Source organism: Pezoporus wallicus, unplaced genomic scaffold (genome assembly GCF_028554395.1).
Source record: "Pezoporus wallicus isolate ANWC-B61680 ecotype Strahan unplaced genomic scaffold, APGP_CSIRO_Pwel_v1 contig_8006, whole genome shotgun sequence".
Lineage (NCBI taxonomy): Eukaryota > Metazoa > Chordata > Aves > Psittaciformes > Psittacidae > Pezoporus > Pezoporus wallicus.
In genome coordinates this window covers 368281-388108 of record NW_026635487.1, presented here as the reverse complement: position 1 = coordinate 388108, position 19828 = coordinate 368281, and the positions used below count along the sequence as shown (strand labels likewise).

Genomic DNA, 19828 nt, shown 5'->3' with positions numbered 1-19828 from the left:
CTGGAAGTGAGACCAATGCCAATATGCCGAGGTTTGTACAATTCTGTCCTTGTGTGTGTTTGTATATGGAAGGAGGTGCACAGAAGATAGATGGCAGAACATGTGCATATGCAAGGGGAGGAGGGAGCAGAAACATGTAAGATATGCTATGTGTGCTGGTGAACAGCAGGGCTCAGAGCAGGCAGGACAGCACGGTGTGAGATGGCTAACGGAGACAGGAGAAGGGCAGAATGGAAAAGCGCAGAATAGAGAAGGAGAGCAGTAGAGATGGAGACTAAGGTGGGTAAAGAGCAGCAGAGGCTACATGCATGAGAAGCTTGGCAAGGAGTGGAGAAGAGAAGGCAAGACAGAGAGGACAGCTCCCCATTGCTGTTGAAGTCCTTCCCTTCCCTGACAATTTTGTAAGAGTTCTTCCTTCTCAATCCCAATGGCTGGAGAGCTACTGCTCTCCACATAAAAAGGGGACACAGTTCAGTGAAGGCTGTGGTAACCTACAGGCAGGTTCCCAAAGCAACCAGGAACAACTTCCAGTAAGGGGAAAGTCCACACAGGTGGAAAATAGGTATGGAACAGCCTTCTCTTCATCTGGATTTGGACTGAGGACAGAAAGAGATGTTTTCCTGATGTGAACTCCAGAAAGGGGGAGAAAGCCTGTTCTCTGGAGCCGAGGCTGGGAAGGGGCAGGAAGGGGTTAGTCTACCTAAACATGATCACGGAGGAATGAGCAAAAGCTGTCCTTCTTTGGGTTTCTCCCTCCCTTCCTCTCTTCCCTACTCCCTCAGGCAGTTTCACAGGCCACCAGGAGGGGAAGAACACACATCTGGAGGTCACCCAGTATCAGTGTAAAGGAGGAAATAAAGATTACCCTGAAGTGCCAGCTTGGACTCATTTAGGCTTCAGTCTGACATAGCGCTCCTCCTCCTCTCCCTCTCACTTTCTCCTGCAGCATAAAGATTTACTGTGTGCAGGAGTCCTTCAAACCTCCCTCGTCATCTTTTCCAATCACTCACTCTAGCTCTCATGGGCATGCACACCCCTTTACAGGGAGCCAACACAAGGAGATACACTAGCAGCAGAATGGAGGTCCTGGGTACTAAGTCCTGTTCAAACCAAACCAACACGGCCTTGATACATAGTGGAAAAGGAAGGTACCAAGGCATAGCTGCAGAATAGGTGAGCAGATCCAAAGCATAAAAATGGAGCCCTAGGATTTGGAGGATCTGACAGCCAATAATGCCATACACAGAGGCATGCACATACACGAGATCATTTCCATACACACAAGACCCAGTCAATGAGCAAAGTTCAGCTTTCACAACTCAGTTTTCACAGGACAATACAGAGGAAAAGACTGGCTGTAGTGGGCACTAAAATGGGCAAGACCATAAAGGTCATACTCCCATTTCATGCCTGGGAGAACTGTGTTTCGGTGGCAGAAGTGCTGCAGTATTAGTTCCTTATGTACATGGCAAGTTAGAAAGGCAATGCAAAGAATATGCCTGAAGCAGGACAAAGACACACTTGCTAAGTGATGGGACCTGGATGGGATTTTGGGATGCCTGACTTCAGAATAAACACCCTCCTAGTTGGAGAACGGGTGACAATGCCCCTACAGTGTCTGGCTCAGGTTGCAGCTTTCTGTAGCACAACCTCAAGGGTCACTATTAATCTTAAAGGATGTTAAATGCAGATTCATGCCCCACAGTGTCCAGTAACAAGACCTGCCAGAAGGAAAACACTACGAAAGGCTGTATTACTCCATCCTCAGAGGTAGGATCATTTCACCTGTGCTTCCCCACTTGACCCCCTCCTGTGGCCCTTCCAACCCCTTACCAAAGCCATCAACTTTATCTTTCACACAGACATATTAAATAATTTCATCTTGCTTTAAAGCAGTTCTCCTTTTACCTTTTTTTCCTCTCTTCTCTACCTCCATTTCAGTGTAACCCTATGGCCCAACAAAAGTGATTAAACCCATGAAATCCCTATTGGGTCTAACACTTCCTTGTTTTTGTTAAATCTGCTTTCCCTTGTTCTGCTTTTCCTTTCTTTCTGGACCTGTGAAACAATCCCCTAGCTTCCTTCACAATCTTCTGACTTCCAAGCACTGCACAAAAAAGCTCCAGCTGGCCTGTGCCAAACTGCAATGGCAGGAAAAACACCACAGAGAAGATCTGATAAGAAATTAAACTGTTAAGTGTGATTTTTACTAGCTTTAACAGCTGCCCTGAAACCCAGCCAGTGGGTACCTGCTTTGGTACCCATGCACCTTGACCTCAACTGGTACAAACAATTGAATGCAAAACCTAAGATTAAAGGAAAAGGGGGAGTGTTCAGACCTTTTTTTTGAGCTTTGCAAAGCCTGAGCTTGAGTTCAGGATTCATTATCCTGGATTTAATCCTCTCACCCCTGCCAAAACACCTTGCATTCTGCTTTTCCTTTGCACAAATTTGGCTGCAGGTGATCACAATACCCTTGCTGATCAACTGCTCCTCAGTCCTTCCTAATCCACATCTCAGACAGTTCCCACTACTCGCTACCAGCCCAGTGCACCTTCACTCATCTCAGCACAAGCCCACCAACATACCCGCTAAAGCCAAGACAACCTTCACTTATTTGCACCTAATCAGAAGCCTAGAGGCTCTTCTAGTGGAGGCACTTTAAGAGAGGGAGCTGTCTCGCCAGAGAGATGGCAGGAGACCCAGTCAACTCATTCTACATATACTTTTCAAACAACAGCAAAGGGGTAATGATTATTACCTAGTTGATAGAAAACCCTCCTCATATCCATGTGCAGACAGAAGTTAAGCAGGACATTGGCTGGGAAACAAATCCCAGTGAGAAGTGCAAAGCCACAGAGCCACAGGAAGCCTTGTCCCTGAGTTTTCTCTCCCCTCCCTGCACTGCATTTTTCTCTCCTTTTCTCTGTAATAAAAGGGCTCCCTCTCCCCTTGCCACTGCTCTCCATTTGTGGGCATTGCCCAAGAGCACAGATCTGTGTGTCTCAGAGCAGCTATCGTATCACAAAGGATCCGAAGCTAGCAAAAAAGGGGCTAAAAATAGCCTGCAGCAGCACACTATATATGGAAGGAAAAGCAAAACAGCCCAAATGGAGTGCAAGGTCTGGATACTGGGGGATGGGACATCCCAGCCAGAGCTCTGTCCTTTATTCTGCTTGGGAGGGAAAACACGTAGACTTGGGGACTATAGAAACTGCCAGTCATCATGCATGTTCTCCCAAGTGGAGTCTCCCCAGGAAATTATGAAGAAACCCCCACCTCATCAAAAACAGGGCCAATATTCCCTTTCTAAGACACTTAGCCAACAGGATAATAAAAGAAAGAAGCACTTTGACAGCTTGTACAGGGGAAAGCTTCTGGTGACTACTTTAGCCCACTATGTAACAGAGTAAAGAACACGGGACTGTATAGGAAAATCTCCCTGGGTATGTGTGTGTCAGTGAGCTTGTGGAAAGGGATCTCTGTCAGAGACTGTACTGGGAAACCTAAATGCTATATATAAATGTGTGTAGAGATGGGTCAGTCAGTGGGCAGGAGAGGGTGCGTGAATGAATGAAGAAACGTATCTGCATGTCCAGATCAGCTTCTGACAACCATCTGCTGACAGACAACAGCTTTGTGACTCCTGAACATGTTTCCTAGCTGTACTAGAGAGGGAGGCACATAAGGCAAGACTGAGCACCGACTCAGTCCCTTCTTTCCAGAGGGCTCAGAAAAAGCGACAGGGATGGACCTATATGCATGTCCTCCATCTTGTTTAAAAGCAAGAGGATTGAACAGCATAGACCAAGTCTCTGCAAACTCTTATCTCAGGCGCAACAAGCTTCACTGTCTCACCCTGACAAAGGTGGCAGGGGTTTGGCACTAGACTACAGGAGGACATGAACAGTAGCTGAAATCCCATAAAGCAGGCTGTGTGAGTACACACTGGGACTCCAGGAAGCAGGAACCCTTCAGCCCCATATAATCAGGATTACTTTCCCTACAGACCAAGAAAGCCAGTTAGATGTAGGAACTGGTTTCCTGTGTGGCTCTTTTCACCCAAGTTTCCAGCTGATGAAAGAAATATGGGCTCAATTTTAAGTGCTGCTGAGCACTGCCAGCTCTGTATCCTCTATCTCCTCAGAGGGAGCACAGGCATTCAGAACCCTCAAAACCACATTCCTGCACTGATTCCCCTGAAGCTGGATTGACCAGGAGGGAAGAGTTGTACTCCTCTCCTCTGATCTGACTGCCTCCTGCAACGCCCCAGTTCCCAGGAAAAAAAAACCTCCTTTTTGGTATAGGCAGTTCCAGCTCTCACTGGAATGAACTGGTCTGAGAGGACCCAGTGATGAACAGCTTAAAATCCATTTTCTGGAACACTGACAGGAAAAGACAGAAGAGGCAAAGAACTCTGTCCTTCCCAAAGCAAGGGATGTTTCAGTTTGTGCTTTCCAGGGAAATGTTGTGAACGACATTTACAACAGGGTTCTTGAAACAGACGCTCGAGACCTGGCAGCACGTCTGTTTGCAAGTCAAATCCCATGGGGCTGTATATGTAAACTGGACGCCACATGTGCTATTACCTGCCTTAAACATAAATGAGCCTGCAGCCCCCCATGAGCGCTTATACATTTTTGCATAATCCTTTGACAATACAGCCCCACAAAGACATTTTACCAAGAACCCCTACCCCAGTGCAAACCCTCAGTTCCTTTGATTTCCCCCAGTTTGGTAACATATTTTTTATATTTAAGTTTCCCTCCTTTTAGTTTTCGTAGCAAATAAAAGCTGTGAATGGGGTGGGGGGATTAAAACAAACTAAAAACAGAGTCCAGGCACAATCACCTTGTGTCTGGGAACGACAAGGGCTTTCCTATCAAAGGAAACTGAAGGTCACACTTTTCCTCATTGATCTTGCAATGTTTGTTAATTACTCTGTCACTGATGTGGCGAAGGATAATTAAACAGCTCTGTTTATATCTTATATGCATAATTATGTGCGCTGCCACTGAACTCGTGAAGACTAGAGAATGTGCCTCTCCAGAAGGGGAACGGACAGACGGAGATGAGCTTCGGCTGCATTATTAACAGGAGGAGGAAAACATGCGCGCACACAAAAGGGGGAAAGTTTGATGGATTCACAAAGTGCTGAGATCAGGGGAGGGGTGCATGCAGGTGGAGCAGATTAGGGGGAGATCTTTCTATTACACATTCAACCCAGCTGAGTGACAAATCGGGGAGGGAGCTGATCTGACTTAATGGAAAGAATTCAATTTACCCTAAGCCTTTACTGAGGCTTAGCTTACTCACACACACCCCAAAATCAATCTGGGGGGAACCCGGGTATCAGAAAGCATGAGTGGAATTCATCTGGGGCTTTTCCCAACATTTCTTGCTGAATTCAGTTTTTAAATCATAAAATGGTTTGGGTTGAAGGGACCTTAAAGCCCACCCAGCTCCAATCCCTGCCATGGGCAGGGACCCCTTCCACTAGAGCAGCTTGCTCCAAGCCCCTGTGTCCAACCTGGCCTTGAACACTGCCAGGGATGGGGCAGCCACAGCTTCTCTGGGCACCCTGTGCCAGAGCCTCAGCACCCTCACAGGGAATGAATCACAAAAATAAGGTAGAAGCTATCTGAAAATCAACTCACAGAGAGCCCATGGAGCACACCCTGCACCTGCACCAGGATGGCACCCCACACCGAAACAGGGGGGATGTAAAGGGCTGGACCCCATAGTTTCACCAGCTCCAGCCCGAGCTGCCTCAGGAAGGAGGCACCGCCATGGCGGGCAGCAGCCCCTCAGTGCGGGATGAGGGAACAGCCGGCAGCAAAAAGGGATCAGGTTTTGGGTTGTGTGCTGGACTGCTCTCTTACAGCTTCCTATTAACACCCAGAAGGGCTCTGGTAGGCAACCAGGATCGGTGCTGAAGGCAGGCAGTACCTGAGGGCAGCGAGCTCCGAGCTCCCTGACACCACAGCGCCCACAACCTGAGGGCAGCAGCAGGGGCTCAGCTGGGTCCCTACGGGACGTGCTGCTCCCCTGGCCATGGCATGGCATGGCATGGCACAGCTCAGCCTTCCCCCGCGGGTCGGGCCCGGTCTGATCTGATCCAATCCAATCCAATCCAATCCAATCCAGTCCAGTCCAACCCACTCCCACCCATTCCCCATGGAAAGCCGCCACTCACCGATCGCCTCCCGCCGCTCCTTCCAGAACCTTCGCCCCCCAGCACACACCCGCCTTCTCAGGTGCGGCCCCGCCCCGCGCCGCAGCGCCCCCTGTCGCTCAGAGCCCCCCGTCCCGGGCAGCACCACGAGGCCCCTGTTCCCCCCCCCGCCATGTGCAATGGACGACCAGGAAAGCAGCACGGTGCACAGCGATCTCCATCCAAATGGTGTGAAGGTGTCTGCAGGGGCTGATCTACCCTACCAAGGGATGTAGGACCACTTTTCCTTCTCCAGGGAATGAGTCACCCACCCTCACCCATGCCCCTCTTGGGAAGGGGAGGCTGGAGCAGAGGCAAACTCAGCATGGTCCCGAGAGCAGAATGCCAGGGCTCTGCCAGGGGATCGAGGCTTCACTCTCCTCCTTGGCTGCCCGATGCAGACAGCATCTACACGGACACAGCAATGACTTTGTCTGTCCCACAGATAACAACCCTGGAGCTGGAGGAGGAAGGGGCAGAGGACTCACCTGAGGCAGTTCCTCCCCCCAGCTTGGAGCCTGTCTCGCCACTGGAGGACCGGTAGGCATCGTCCTTCAAGGCTGGCCCATCTGAATCCCTGTCATCCAAGAAGTTGCCATCCTGCGAGCTCCTCAAAGCATCTGCCTCGTCCCCGTTATCTTCCTCGTCGCTGCAGCCCTTGGGCTGCACCATGTAAACCCCTTCGGGGGGCACCTCCGTGCTCTCCTTACATTCCTTGCCCTCCGCTCGCCCCAGCAAGGGCTCCTCGTTGTATTCCCCATTCACCCACTTCTCAATCACCTCCCTCCTTTTGTCCTCCTCGATCTTCTGCACGCGGCTGAGTCCATCTGAGAACTCCGACCCCAGTTCCTTGGTCCCAGGCTGAGGCAGGTCCTTGTTGCTGCTCTCCCGCTGCGGGCCCTTGTCTGCCCGTGCCTGTTCGGCTCCCCCGTGGTCGAAGACGACCTGGCGGCTCAGCTTGGCACAGATGGCATTTAGCTTCAGGCCGCCTTTGCGCTTGGCAGCCATTGTGGGTTTTCCTGAGGCTGCGTCAGTGCATATAGTTCTTTCAGCTGGAAAGAGAGAGGGGAAAGAAGCAGGGAAGGGCATTAGTGGGATCAGACAACTTGAACCCAAACAGCAAATGGCTGGTCCCAACCCAACAGGGCGTTAGGCATGGCCAGTGTCACCCTCTGAGAGGTGGCACTGCCCTCCGTTTCCTAAGATCTGAGTGGAAGCCCAGCCAGGAGAGCCCGGTGAGGGGCATGTTCTGAACCTTCTACTATTAAAGGATGCCTCAAGAAAGAGGCATGTATTTATGCTGGGACTGAACAGGGCGCAAAAGGCACCAAACATCTCAGGTAGGTGAACAAGGAAGGGACCAGCCTTTGCTCCTGGCTTAGGCAGGATATGAGCTCTGGTAAAAGCCTGGCTTGCTCTCCCTTCAGACTGCAGCACCACCTGCTTTCAGGTCCCCAGCTCCATCCCAGATGTGCTGGCTGCCAAAACCACACCAGCCACAACTGCACCCAACCACATGCAGCAGGGAAAACAGCTTCCCAAGCCTAAGCCAGGGATGGTGAGGAACTCCCTGAATGGAGTTTGCACATAATCTCAAAGAGAACCAGTATGCACCAGAAAGAACCAGTACCAAGGACATGAACCCCTCTAGGTCCATGCACTGGAGCACCAGACTGGTGTGCAGTGGTATGGAGAAAATCTGGTTGGTATGATTTGATCAGGCTCCTTTGCCTGCTCTCACACAGGAAATTCTGCTCTCACACTTCCCAGCACAATCAGCTAATTAGTGTGGGTTTGTTATTTTAATGTAGTTTATTCATATGTGACAGCTAGTAAAGGAGGGGTAAGAGAAAGTGGGGGAGAAAGGAAGAAGGTAAGGTCTTAACTTCAAGGTCACGCAGAATCTTGAACTAAATGGTTCCTATCAGAGTCACTTGCATAATTATTGTACCAACAATTAGCAAGATTCAGTTGCAAATAAAAGCAAAAACCTGATTCTAAAGCAGCTGCATTGTCTCATTCCCCTCTTTATTTATGACACTTCTGACAGGCACCCAGACTAAGAAGGGTTAAAGGTCCCAAGGCAAGAAACGTGCACACAGCTGGGCTCTTCCCCAGCACACAGTGTCGCTATGCTTGCCACTAACACTGCATTGGAGTTGCTGTTGGGACATTGCTGGAGGTCCCTCCAAAACCTGTTCTTGGACTCCTATGTCGTGCTGACAGAGCGGCCAGAGAGCAAACAGAAACCGTCTGCCGACCTTGAGAGGTGAGAACGGGTTCCTCCACTGCACAGGAGTCCCTCATGGCAGCTCAGCCTGCACCTCCCTGTCACCAGCACAGAGGTGCTGCTCCAGAGAAGAACAGAGAGATTAATCAGACCCCCTACAATGCATCCAGAAGCCATCATGACAGCCCCTAATCCCATAACATGACAGCCCAATACAAACAGAGTGAAACTTTAGACCTGCTGTCCAAGAGCCAGAGAGTGGCTGCTTAGCATAAACTCCTGACAGCTTCAGACACGCTTCCCTGTCAAGGTTTGCAAGAAAAATCCCCCCCCAACAAAGTTATCAGCCACACACACACAGAGAGGCAAAACAAACTCCCCTGCTTTCCAAATGCACCCCCCTACCCCCGGCACTAACACCTACGTGCAATCATGCTTTCACAAAGGGAAAGCACACTGTTGCCCCCAAACACATACCTCCCCACCTAGAGACTAGAGCTGTTCAAGAGCTGTGTGTATGTGCTGGCACGCTCCACAAGTGCAGTCAGACACGTATGGGTTAAAAAGTCCCATCTCCCCAAAAATACATTCCCGTACGTTTCCCCACGCATTCCCCTTTCACACATTCCCCCCGCACACGCACGCAGTCCTCACGCATACAGATGGGCACCGGCAGACGCCCATCAAGCTGCAAAAGTCTCTGTGTGCTGGCACCTTCCCTTCCCATCACATTCCCACTCTATTTAGGGCAGAAAGTGAAGGCCGATCCTATGTGCAACTGGTACCACAGAGGGAATCTCGGGAGGCTGCTGTGAGCTCCAGCTGGAGCCCAGCCAGGACACCTACAGCTCCCGCCTGTATGCTCGGGCGAAGGGCCAGCGGAGCCTCGGTGGCTGCGGGTGGGTAGGACGGTGCCTCCGCACGGTGCCCAGGGTGTGTGCCCATGGCTGGGGAATGGGGTCAGCACTGAACCGCTCTGAGCGCTGCCTGGTGATTCCCCGTTCCCACCATCCCCAGCCCTGCTGAACGGGTGAGCTCAGCACCGCTCGCAGCTGGAGATAACTGGGAGGCAGACACGCGGCAGCCCAAATCCCCACTGCGCTCCCCCTTTCTGCAGCGAGGGCAGGTCCCATTATTCTGGTCTGGAGGTGAGCAGCCAAGTGTGTGCACCAGCCGGCAAATGAATATATAAATATTTATTCAAAGGAAGAGAGGAACAGACGTTCCCGAGGCTGCACTTGCCGCGTACGCAGCAACTCCAGGGAGCCTGCAACTTGTCTTCCGTCCCTGTTCCTGCCTCCTGCCACCTCACACACCCTGGATTTGCTCCTCTGCCCCCCCAGCTTCTGTCCCCCCAGCTCCTGCCTTTCCCCTCTACATCTTTCCTGTCCCTTCTCCTGTGTTTGGGACTTTTTTTTGAGCACCGCAGTTCTGCCCTTTAACGCTTTGGGAATCTTTTCCTGAAGTTTAAGTTAAACGTGAAGCAAGTTCTGAAAACATACGTGTTCCCTGATCTACAAAACTAACCTCCCAGAGACCCTCCAGAGGTGGGATTTGCTCTGCAGCACCAGGGCTCTCTCGTATCTCCATCCCATCTATGCACGTGTGGCTGCGAGAAAGCAGAACTCCCAGCTTCTGCCAACCAACTCTCCACAGCCTGGGCACATCATTTTATCTTTCCATTGCCTTATTTCCTTGTCTATGGAATAGGAGGGACATTACTTATAACTACTTTTATCAACGTTTCTGTTTCCCTCCTTTAGCCTATCAGTTTCAAAAGCAGAAGGGAAAGAGATGCTTTCAAACGCTTTCACCTTACGAAGGGATGCTGAAGAGGGGACCAGAGCACCTGAGTTTGGTTCACTCGGGCAGAGGGAGAGGAACTGAGCTGCTCAGTGAAGGACCCCTGTATCTACCCCAGGTTGGGACTGCTGTACCCCCAAAGCCAGGCATAGGCTCCCTCCCCCCGGGCTGAGCTCCCCACCCCAAATCACCCTGCGTCTCCATTGCACTGTTTAAAGATTCCAGGCTAAGTAAACATCCCCCTTCATTTTCTTCGTCTAAATAGAAATGTTTTGATTTCGCATCAATCTGAGGAAGCCGTTCATAACCTGAGCCTGTCACACGGACTTTTCATCTCTGCCCAGGACAAACTCTCCCACATGCTCTATTTACACTGAGCGCTTCCTCTGAAAACAATGCCACCGGGAGTTTACTCCGTTCGCCCCCTCCCCACACCCTGTGAGGGGACACCGGCTCCCTCCGCTCCGCACCCAGCCCCATGGCATCTCGAGAGCAAACCTCCCTTTGAAGAACAGCTACAGCTTGTCATAACCAGGCCTGGCAAGGAGCAGGACAAAACCAACCTCACCATTTTGCTGCCTTGCCCCCCTTGAAGTGCTCACAAGCCCAGCTCTGCCCCAGTGCCCCTTTTTCCCCTGCACTCCATGTGCTGCAGTGCCCAGTGTGCAGTCCCAGGCTCTCTCCTTCCATGCAGTCCCTGAAGCAGCACCTCCTCTGCCATGAACTCCACAGTGGGGAGTTTCTAAGGTGGGCACGGCTTAGCTCTGCCTTCCCCCAAGGGAGAAGAGGGGCTGAGGGGGGACAGCATGTGTGGGAATGAAGGGCTTTGCAGCATGGACAGAAATAGGACACCCCGGGCAAGGGGCAAACGCTGCTGTGAAGACAAGGTCTGGCTTTGCAGGAAAAGGAAAAGAGAACCAAAGTCTGGCTTTGGCTTTGGGTCAGTGAAGAAACATAGCCTGGTAGAGGTGGGAAAGGGTCCTGGCTGTAAAAGAGGGGCATGTGGGAGCTGGATGAACCAGCCTGCATGGTGGAGGACAAGGGGTCCTGATTGTGTGCAGGAGCTCAGTGGTGTGGGAAGAGCTGGGGGTACAGGTGAGCCCCTGATGGATGGGGATGGGGTTGAGGAGGGGCAGAAGAGGAGGGGCAGAAGAGGAGGGAAAGGAGAAGAGGGGCAGGAGGGCCGGTGCTGCAGGGAGAGGGGTGCTGGCTGGGGAGGGCCAGCGTGCTGTCACTTCAGAGGGCTGGGTACGTCGAACAGATGGAGCTTTCATATTCCTATTGAAGAGTTTTAAGCCCAGCTGAGCAGCTCCGTTCAAGAGGGAGGTCCCAGTGCCAGCTTTCCAGGAGCTGCAAGCTCTCATTCGATTAATTATTAACAGTATTATTTGGGGCGGGGAGGGGGAGGAAGCAGGGCTGACATGCTGCACAGTCCTTTTCTTTTAACCACTCTGGTACAAGCTTGACTGGAGAGACTCCAGCCTGCCCGGGAGCCCTAAACAGGGAGGGCAGCACTGCTCGCTGGGTGAGGATGCTCCTAAAGCCTCTTTACACTTGAGCCAAAGGTTTGGAGCTTAGGACAGAGCCAAACCTTCACAGCAGAGGGCTGACGGGGCATTGGGCTTTCCCGGAGCAAGGCCCTGGTTGTGCCCAGCCACATGCCAGGAGGAGACAGGGAATGCAGCCAAACACTCAGCCCCTTCCAGAAAACATTTCCATTCCAGCACAAAGCCTTGTGCATTATCCCAGGCAGGGCCAGGGTAAAGGCAGCGGCAGCAAGAGCCCGGGTATGGCCCACAATGCGTGAGAGTGGATTTAGTGTGTATTTTCCCCTCTTCATTTTATCAATAAAACATTTTATTGCTTTTAGCCCAGGAAATGACCTTGGATTAGCGGATGCCGTCTCTTCTGGCTGACCTTGGGGAGTTCACAAAGGCTCTTTAACAGCCTCCTCTGCCCTGCAAGCATGGATCCCGCCTGCGCGCGTCTGCGTGAAGCCGGGGAAGCCCTCGGTGCGAGAGTCGGACCCGACAGGCTCCAGCTCAGCAACGGGCAAGGAGGAGAAGGAGAATCAAAGACGTGGGAGGAGAAATGAAGCGAGCAGCCAGGGTGTCCTTACACACTCCCTGCTTTCCCAAAGCCCTCAGGGATCTCCCCACACGCCCCATGCATAAACCGCGGGGGAAAAGCCGGGCACTCTGCTCTCGTGCTCATGTCAGTGCAGCCTGCCTGCATTCAACACTGCTTGACCTTCCCCTGCCTGCCACACTGACACCTCCAGCCACACAAGAGGCCGCCTTGCTCCCTATTTCCTGACCCAAAGGAGCAGAGACCAGAACCAGTTCCCTTCAGCCTGTGCTGCTTCCCTTTGCTCAGCCTTCCCAGCCGCAGAGTTAAGCTGTGATTTTCTGGTGACAGTGAGGGGCAGCGTACAGACCCTGGGCAGTGAATGACAGAAGATATCCTGAGAGGAGGGGAAGCACCGGGCTGCTGCTGGGGCTTCTCCAGTAGAAGAGCTCATGAGCACGGGGAGCCCCCCCTTCCCCTCAACAGAAAATAGCCACATCATCTCTGAATGGTGTGTATTTTCAGCACGGAAGTGTAATTACGGAAGGAGGGAAAGGGACAGGAGAAACCGAGAGGAATTTTCCTCCTCAAGGGAACAGAAACTACAAGCGAAGAGGGCTCTGAGCCAGAGTGAGGTCCCTGCACAGCGCGGGGCAGCGCCTGCCCGGGTGCTGCAGCAAACAGCCCATCCTTGCTGCCTGGCCTCGCTAACACAAGCCTCTCCCCGCATCCCCCTGCAGTGTCCCCTAGTACAGAGCACAGAGGGTCCCCATCCCCTCCTGCAGACACCCCCAGCATTTCTTGTGCCTCACGCAGAGGGAACCCCTCCTGGTGTCACGGCCAGAGTGGCTTTGCCCTCCCCAGAGCGTGCTCCCAGCCCCCAGGTGCCTGTTTCCTCCAGCCGTGTCCTCCTGAAGAGCGAGCCCTAAAGTGTTAACGGCGATTGGTGAAATGGCACAGCAGATTGCTACAATAAATAATTTACTGATATTTATAAATATTCAAATCAGCAGGCTTCAGAAATTGAAAGGGGGGGGCTGAGCTGACGGGGAGGAGGGGTGTTTAGGGAGGGGAGGGGGGGCTGACATTAATTCCCAGGCTCTCCAAATTCATTTGAGAACTGTTTCTCATTTCAAACAAATATTAAATCTTTTGGTGTCAAGCCTCCAAAATAAAATACCAAACAGAAAGTCACTGCCCTCCTGGTGGCTGACGCCTTGTCTGCTGTGACACCGGGTGCCTGTGGCCCTGTCCCCGCTGGGGGAACAACCACAGCCTGCACTGGCGAGGTGCTTGTGTGAGAGCAGAAGGTCAGCCAGCCATACCTGCAACACAGCCCGCTGCACCACCAACCACCATCCGAGACAGGAATTCCCGTTAACACCACCTAGAAGACCTTGCCTTCATCTTCCAGGGGATTCTCTAAATCCCATTAGGAAGAAAGGGCTGAACATCAGAGCAATGAAGGTGGAGCCAAAGCTCCTGATCCACCATGGGAACATGGCCTGGCAGTAAACATGAAGCAGAGGGTCAGGGCTCCTGACTTTCACTCTTGCTCTGGAAAGGAATTTGGTTTTAGAGACTGAAGCTGGAGGTTAAAAGCCAGGAGCGCTGGCTTCCAGCCTAGTTTCCAGTCGTGATGTAACCATCAGTCTCCCCAGGTTTCCATGCCTTAGTTTCCCTATGCAGAGGAGAAGGAATGAGGACGATTACCCACCCTGTGGGCTGGATGTTTACTTTGAGACCTCCATCAGCACTCTGTCACTGTGCTGCATTCTTACTGAGCCTTTTCCACCTCTGAGCATCCTACTGACCCCTCAGATGTCCAAGGGAGATGATCCTGTGTCCTCCCCTGGACCACCCCATTGGTAACGCCAAGCTCCAGCACGGGATGAATTTCCCTTAGATGAGTAATGGCTTTTCTAATGCACGGGCAGGCTGTCAGCTTCCCTACTCCCAGTGTTTTATGGGTTTAACTGAACGGCTCTGAACTCCCTAGTAAGAAATAAAGTTATCCCTCAGCGTCCCTTCTAAACATTTCACTCAGTGCAAACGGTGTTTAAGAAAAATGAGGACATATTTCTTCTTAAGGATGCAGTATCCCCCTTCAGAGGCCTAATTTATGCCATATATCACTGGCCAGGGAGAGGAAGGCAGCACAGACCTCACACTAGGAGTGAGCTGGCCCTAGCACAGCCCAGGCACAGCCTCTCCTGCTGCAATGGTGCAATGGGCTGCAACTCAAAGTCCTCCAGAGTCCGCAGAGTCCCCGCTGGAGAGCAGAGCCCGGCTGCAGGCAGCAGAGCAGGACGGACACCGGCACTGCGCCTCCTCCGCTGCCGCAGCGGCATCTCCTGCCTCAGACACCTCCCTCTGCACCACCCCAGCCTGCATGGCCCCCGTCCTGCTCACCCTGCCCCACGACAGCCTCCACGCTGCCTCCTCACCTGCCGCTGACCTGCTCTGCTGCCGCTCCACCAGCTCTTCACAGGCATTTGGCACAGCTGGTGGGGAAAGTGCTTCAACTGCGAGCAAGGACAGCACTAATCCTTCTTCACAGCTCTTTAGTAACGCACGTCTGAACCTTTTCCTGAGCAGATCGCAAAAATGATCCTAAATGTGCTTTGATCTTGTCCACCCCTCCTTACTCCGAGAGCCGCCAAGGCTCTGCTGCTCACCCCCAAGTGCCCAGACAAAGCTCCTTGCCTCTGCCCTTCCCTTGCCCTGCTCTCCGCTCACATACCCTGACCCTCCAAAGGACAAGAAATAAACCCCTCTTTCTGCATAGCAGTAAGACAGAGAACTTCCAGTATTAACATAAGGAGCAGAATGGAAAGAAGAGGGGAAAAAAGCAAGTAATGGGAGTCGGGAACTTTGGTTCTCCTCCCTGCTCTGCTCTGAACCCACTTCTTTTCTTTGGGCAAATATCCCCCAGGTTCCCATTTTGCCCTTAACCTGCTGGTTTAACCATCAGATGGTCAAAGGTTTCTCGCCTAGCTTAGCAGGCCCAGTATCTTGTTTGCAATTTTAAGTGCTACTGCAATTCAAGTCACAGCAGAGGAGAAGCAGTGATTCAGGACAGTTTGAAGCGCAAAAGCTCCTTGTGTCCCACTGCCAATTTTCTAGATCATCAGTCAATACAGGATAAGATGTTTCAATAGCTTCCTCCTCTTGGTCCCATGAAAACCTGCTCTCCGAGCTCCAGCCTAATGCACTGAGCAGGGTCTCACTGCTCCTTGGGAGCCTTCTGTTTTCAGTCTTTCCTTTCAGATAACATAAAGCCAAGAGGATTGGCTTCTCTGATCCAGTTTCTCCTCCTTGCCCTATTTATTTATTTATTATTAATTCTTTTAGTCCAGTTAAAAGGTTTACTATCCAGAGGAGCCTAAGTGGCCTCACTCAGCCTAAGTAACTCTATAAATCAAACAGAACTGCTAACATCTACATCACAATCCTGCCATCAATCTCCCCACAGGTTGTGAAGAAAACCAAGGGGAAAGACGCAAAAGGGATACTGAAGAGTAATAGCTCATCACCATCGGGTCCCTGCAGGCTGGCTGTGGCCCTTGGAAAACTCCCTATGAAGCCAGACATGTTGTCAGGGCAACTAAATGCAAACATAATGCCTAACTTCACCTCCTGTAGACAACATGCACGCTGCGGGTGCTGTGCCAGGGGTACAGGGTGGATACAGATAGAGAGAGGGAAGGGGTGGTGGAGAGCAACGAGGGCTGGGGAAGCCTCTGGAGCAGGTTCTGCCATGGGATCCAGCTCCCAAGGAATGAAGAGGAGGCCAAGACGTGAGCCTCTCTGAAATGCTGCACAAACCCCTCTGTAAATGCTGAAGGAGATAGGGCAGTGAAACATCAAAGTGGTAAAGAGAGAACCAGACTTAGCTGTAAGCACCGACTTTGGGGAATTAAAAGGGCCTGGGAGAGACAACGTGCTTCTAAAATGACGGTTTCAGAAGGGAATTGCTCAAAGTTTCATCAGTTCCTCTCGGTGACTATCTTTAATGAGAATCCAAACCCACCATGACCCAAGTCAGTAGGGAGGAGCTCCCTGGCTTCAGGCTGGGCTCAGAGTAATCCGTAATCAAGGGCAGGGGTTAAGTGAGCCACCTCCTAAACAAGGGTCCCTCCAAACCCTGGTTGTAGCTGGTAGGTGGTTTAAGAGCAATCTGCAATCCCTTTCAGCACTATTAAGCTCAGACCCAACAAAGAATGCAGACTCCTAATTAATTGCAGTGGGAAGTCAGGAGCTAAATGGGAGTTGGGAGCCTGAATGCTTGTTGCATCAGAAACACAGGGCCAGGAAAAGTTCATTATTGTGGTCTTTCAAGGTCCTGCAAAGTAAATCAGCGTGTTAGCCCCCATGAGGGAAATGAGACCTCAGCAAGAGCTGCATGACAGAGGGCAAACTCGAGCATCTTAGCCTTGCAGCTTGTTTTACATCCTCCCCACAGCCCTCAACCGTTGCCTGAGCTGTATGTGAGCAGGTAAAATGCTCTGGCTTTGGTATACAAAAGGGACACTCAGATTTCTTAGAGGTTTCTATAAACCCCAGGTGGGGCTGGGAGTCTTTCTGGAACCCAAAGAGCACCCATCACATGCAGCACTGGGAGTTCAGGGGCTCTTTAATCCCTGGAGATGCCTGGCACCTGCAAATACTGTGCAACACGGCTGGGAGGAACACTTGTCCACCCTGTTTGTGTGGAAAAGGCTCACAGGCTGGGAGAGGAAAGCTGAGCTCTGGTGTGAAAGCACTGGGACATCCCTGAGCTTGTCAACTCAGCAGTCCTGGCAGAGCTGCATGGGAGGGACACTCACCCCTGGCTTCCCAGTGCTCACACCACACCAGTTCTCTGTCCTGCCTTTTGCTGCTCTTTCTTCTGGTCATTAAGGCTCACGTTCTCACCTCTCCTGTCCTCCTGAGCCCATCCATGCGCTAGCACTATCACCAACGGTGAACACACACGTGTACAAATACGAGGCTGTGCAGGAGCACTACCACATGCAGAGGCATACATGACCCAGCACACACACACACACACACACACACACACACACACACAGCTGCATGTCTGTGCACATGCTCATGGAGCAGCCTGCACACAGAACACATGCTAATGCACGCGAACATCCATGTACCTGTGCCTGCACACGTATTACACCCGCACACATGGGTGCACAGTGGCTGCACCTCTCCAGAGGCACACACTCGCAGGCATTCAGCTCTGCTCAGCCCCAGATGCACCGAGCACCCACGGACACACAGCCCACATGCAGACACGCACAGGCAGAGCACCCTGGATGCACTCACACACTCACACAACACTCGCTTTCAGCTCAATTCCGCGTGCCAGGAGCTGTTTATTCTGCAGCTTGGAATGAGGAGACAGTGGGCTCCCAGCCGGACGCTGCAGCCAGGCTCGGCAGCAGGGACAGACACGCTCCCCATCCCATCACAGAGCCCCTCTTTACCCCCAGCCCAGCTGCACCTCACACCTTAAGGTAAAAAGAGCATCGGTGAGTGTCTCATTGGAGCTGGCGTCCCAGTGGAGTGTGTGTGCCGGGCAGGGGATCTCTCCCTCTCCCTCTCTCTTCCACTCGCATCTTTTCATGAACTCTATTTCTCTTTCCTTTCTGAAAACAACTGAGCTGTAAATACTGTTTAACCTTCTTCCCCCGTTCCCCCCTCCCCTCCGCACTATAAAAACACAAATATGCCATAACTCAGCTGGCTCAGCCGCCGCGCCTCCAACATGCCCTGCTCCAGGCCTCTCAGGAAGGTCATAACAAACGACTTTCCGATTCAGTGCTCCTGAAATAATTTTGTGTATTAAAACCTGAATCTGCACTTTCTGGACCGAAAGCCTCTCTTAATTATGGCAAGCGTCCTTGGGATGGACAGTGATCCTTCACCACGGCACCGCTAACCAACCGGAGAGGCTCCGGCTCCCCACCACCTCCTCCTCCTCCCGCTGCCCCCTCCCACCGCCACCCAGCCCACGGCCCCCCTTGCTCCCTCGCCCCCCCGCCTTCCCTTTGCCCAATCTGTTTTCAAAGTGTGTCTGTCCTTTATTAAATTGTTTTCTTTTCCACATTATCAGTTGCCATGGAGACCTCATCTCTCGGATTATTTGAATTTCATTATATCTATTGATTTGGGAGCATTTCATCTTTTTTATTGTTTTTCTGTCAATTTTCAAAACGAATAACCATCTAATTTGCGTCAGTGCTGATTATGTTTGTCCCTCAATAGAGGTCGGCAGCTGCGTCGGGGAAACAAATCAATGGGAAACCATCATAAACCTCCCCAGTACAATCTCCAGGATATGTGGGTGACATTCCACGCCTGCGAGAAACACTCATCATATCCAAACTTCTTTCTTTCTTTTTCTTTTTGCTTCTCCCCTCTCTTGTTTTTTGCTGTTATTCCCCCCTCGTAGCCGGCTCCGCTGGCCACTGGCGGCTCACAGTTAAAACCCTATTTATTTTACACACATCCATGGACAATTTTGGACACATTGCATTTTCAGACAGGGAGGGGACAAGGGTGAGAAGAGGGGGAAGAAAGAAGGGAGGAAAAGGATGAGGAGGGATAGGGAAAAAAAAAGAGGAAAAGTGGATCGGGGTTGCAAATTGCTTACTATTTTTTTTTTTTTAATAATTTATGCAATTTTAAGCATTTATGTATAAATTTTTTAATAAGCCACCCTGGAGCAAAATAGCCATTAACATCCCGACGTCCTTCTGTCCAATGGGCTCGTGTGCAGGATCAATTTCCGAGAGTACTTTCCCTTTTTTTTATGACATGATAAAATGCTTTTAAAGCAACTTCCACAAATATGGAAATTTTTTTCCCCTCCTCTTTTTTTTTCCCCTTTTTTTTTTTTTATAACAGCCTCCACTTATTCACCAGGGAGAGCAGGAGTGAGTGTGTGTGTGTGTGGTGTGTGTGTGTGTGTGTGTGCTGGGGAGGGCAGTTGGCAGAAGGATAGACCCAGCCCTAACTGGAACGGACCTGCCTGTCCTTCTAACAAGGGCATAAACTTTCATTAGCGATGCACACAGTCAAAGGCAATTTAGGGAAACGCGCTGTACAGAAAAGGAAAACCTCAGCGGTTTTTATCCAGTGGCTCCTTGGCTCCGTCCAGGGGGCTCTATCCTTGAGCTCAGCTTGTGCTCTCCAACCAAAGTGACCCCACCGGCCCCGGAGAGGGGCACAGAGGGGACAGGGAGATGCGGCTCTGGGGTTGGTGGTGCCCCGCAGCTGGTCTAGAGCAGCCAGTCAATATTCATGTCTCGCTGGAACCCACCTACAAGAGGCCCAGAGCTATCAGTTGCTCTGCCCACTGCAGAGCTTCGCCCCACCAACGGGCTGGTCCTCCCCAAGGTCTCTATTTTGGGTTTCTGCACACTGACAAGTAGCCTGCAGTGCCCGATGCCCCTTTGGGGCATTAGTTACAAGCTGGCTCTGCCCAGACCCGACAGATGTGTCGCTGCTGCTCC

General features: G+C 51.6%; 1 protein-coding gene across 10 annotated transcripts in view; it reads right to left on the bottom strand.

The window, feature by feature from the left end:
- Positions 1-19828, bottom strand: part of CASZ1 (castor zinc finger 1) — a 280840-nt gene that overhangs the window by 40454 nt on the left and 220558 nt on the right. For 9 of the 10 annotated variants that reach the window (XM_057431546.1, XM_057431529.1, XM_057431566.1 and 6 more), the window contains one exon: positions 6703-7266. In XM_057431546.1, coding sequence (XP_057287529.1) covers positions 6703-7266 — 564 coding nt within the window. Of the gene's footprint in view, positions 1-6702; positions 7267-17821; positions 17985-19828 lie in introns of those variants that run through there. The other variant, XM_057431583.1, reaches the window with a different exon arrangement.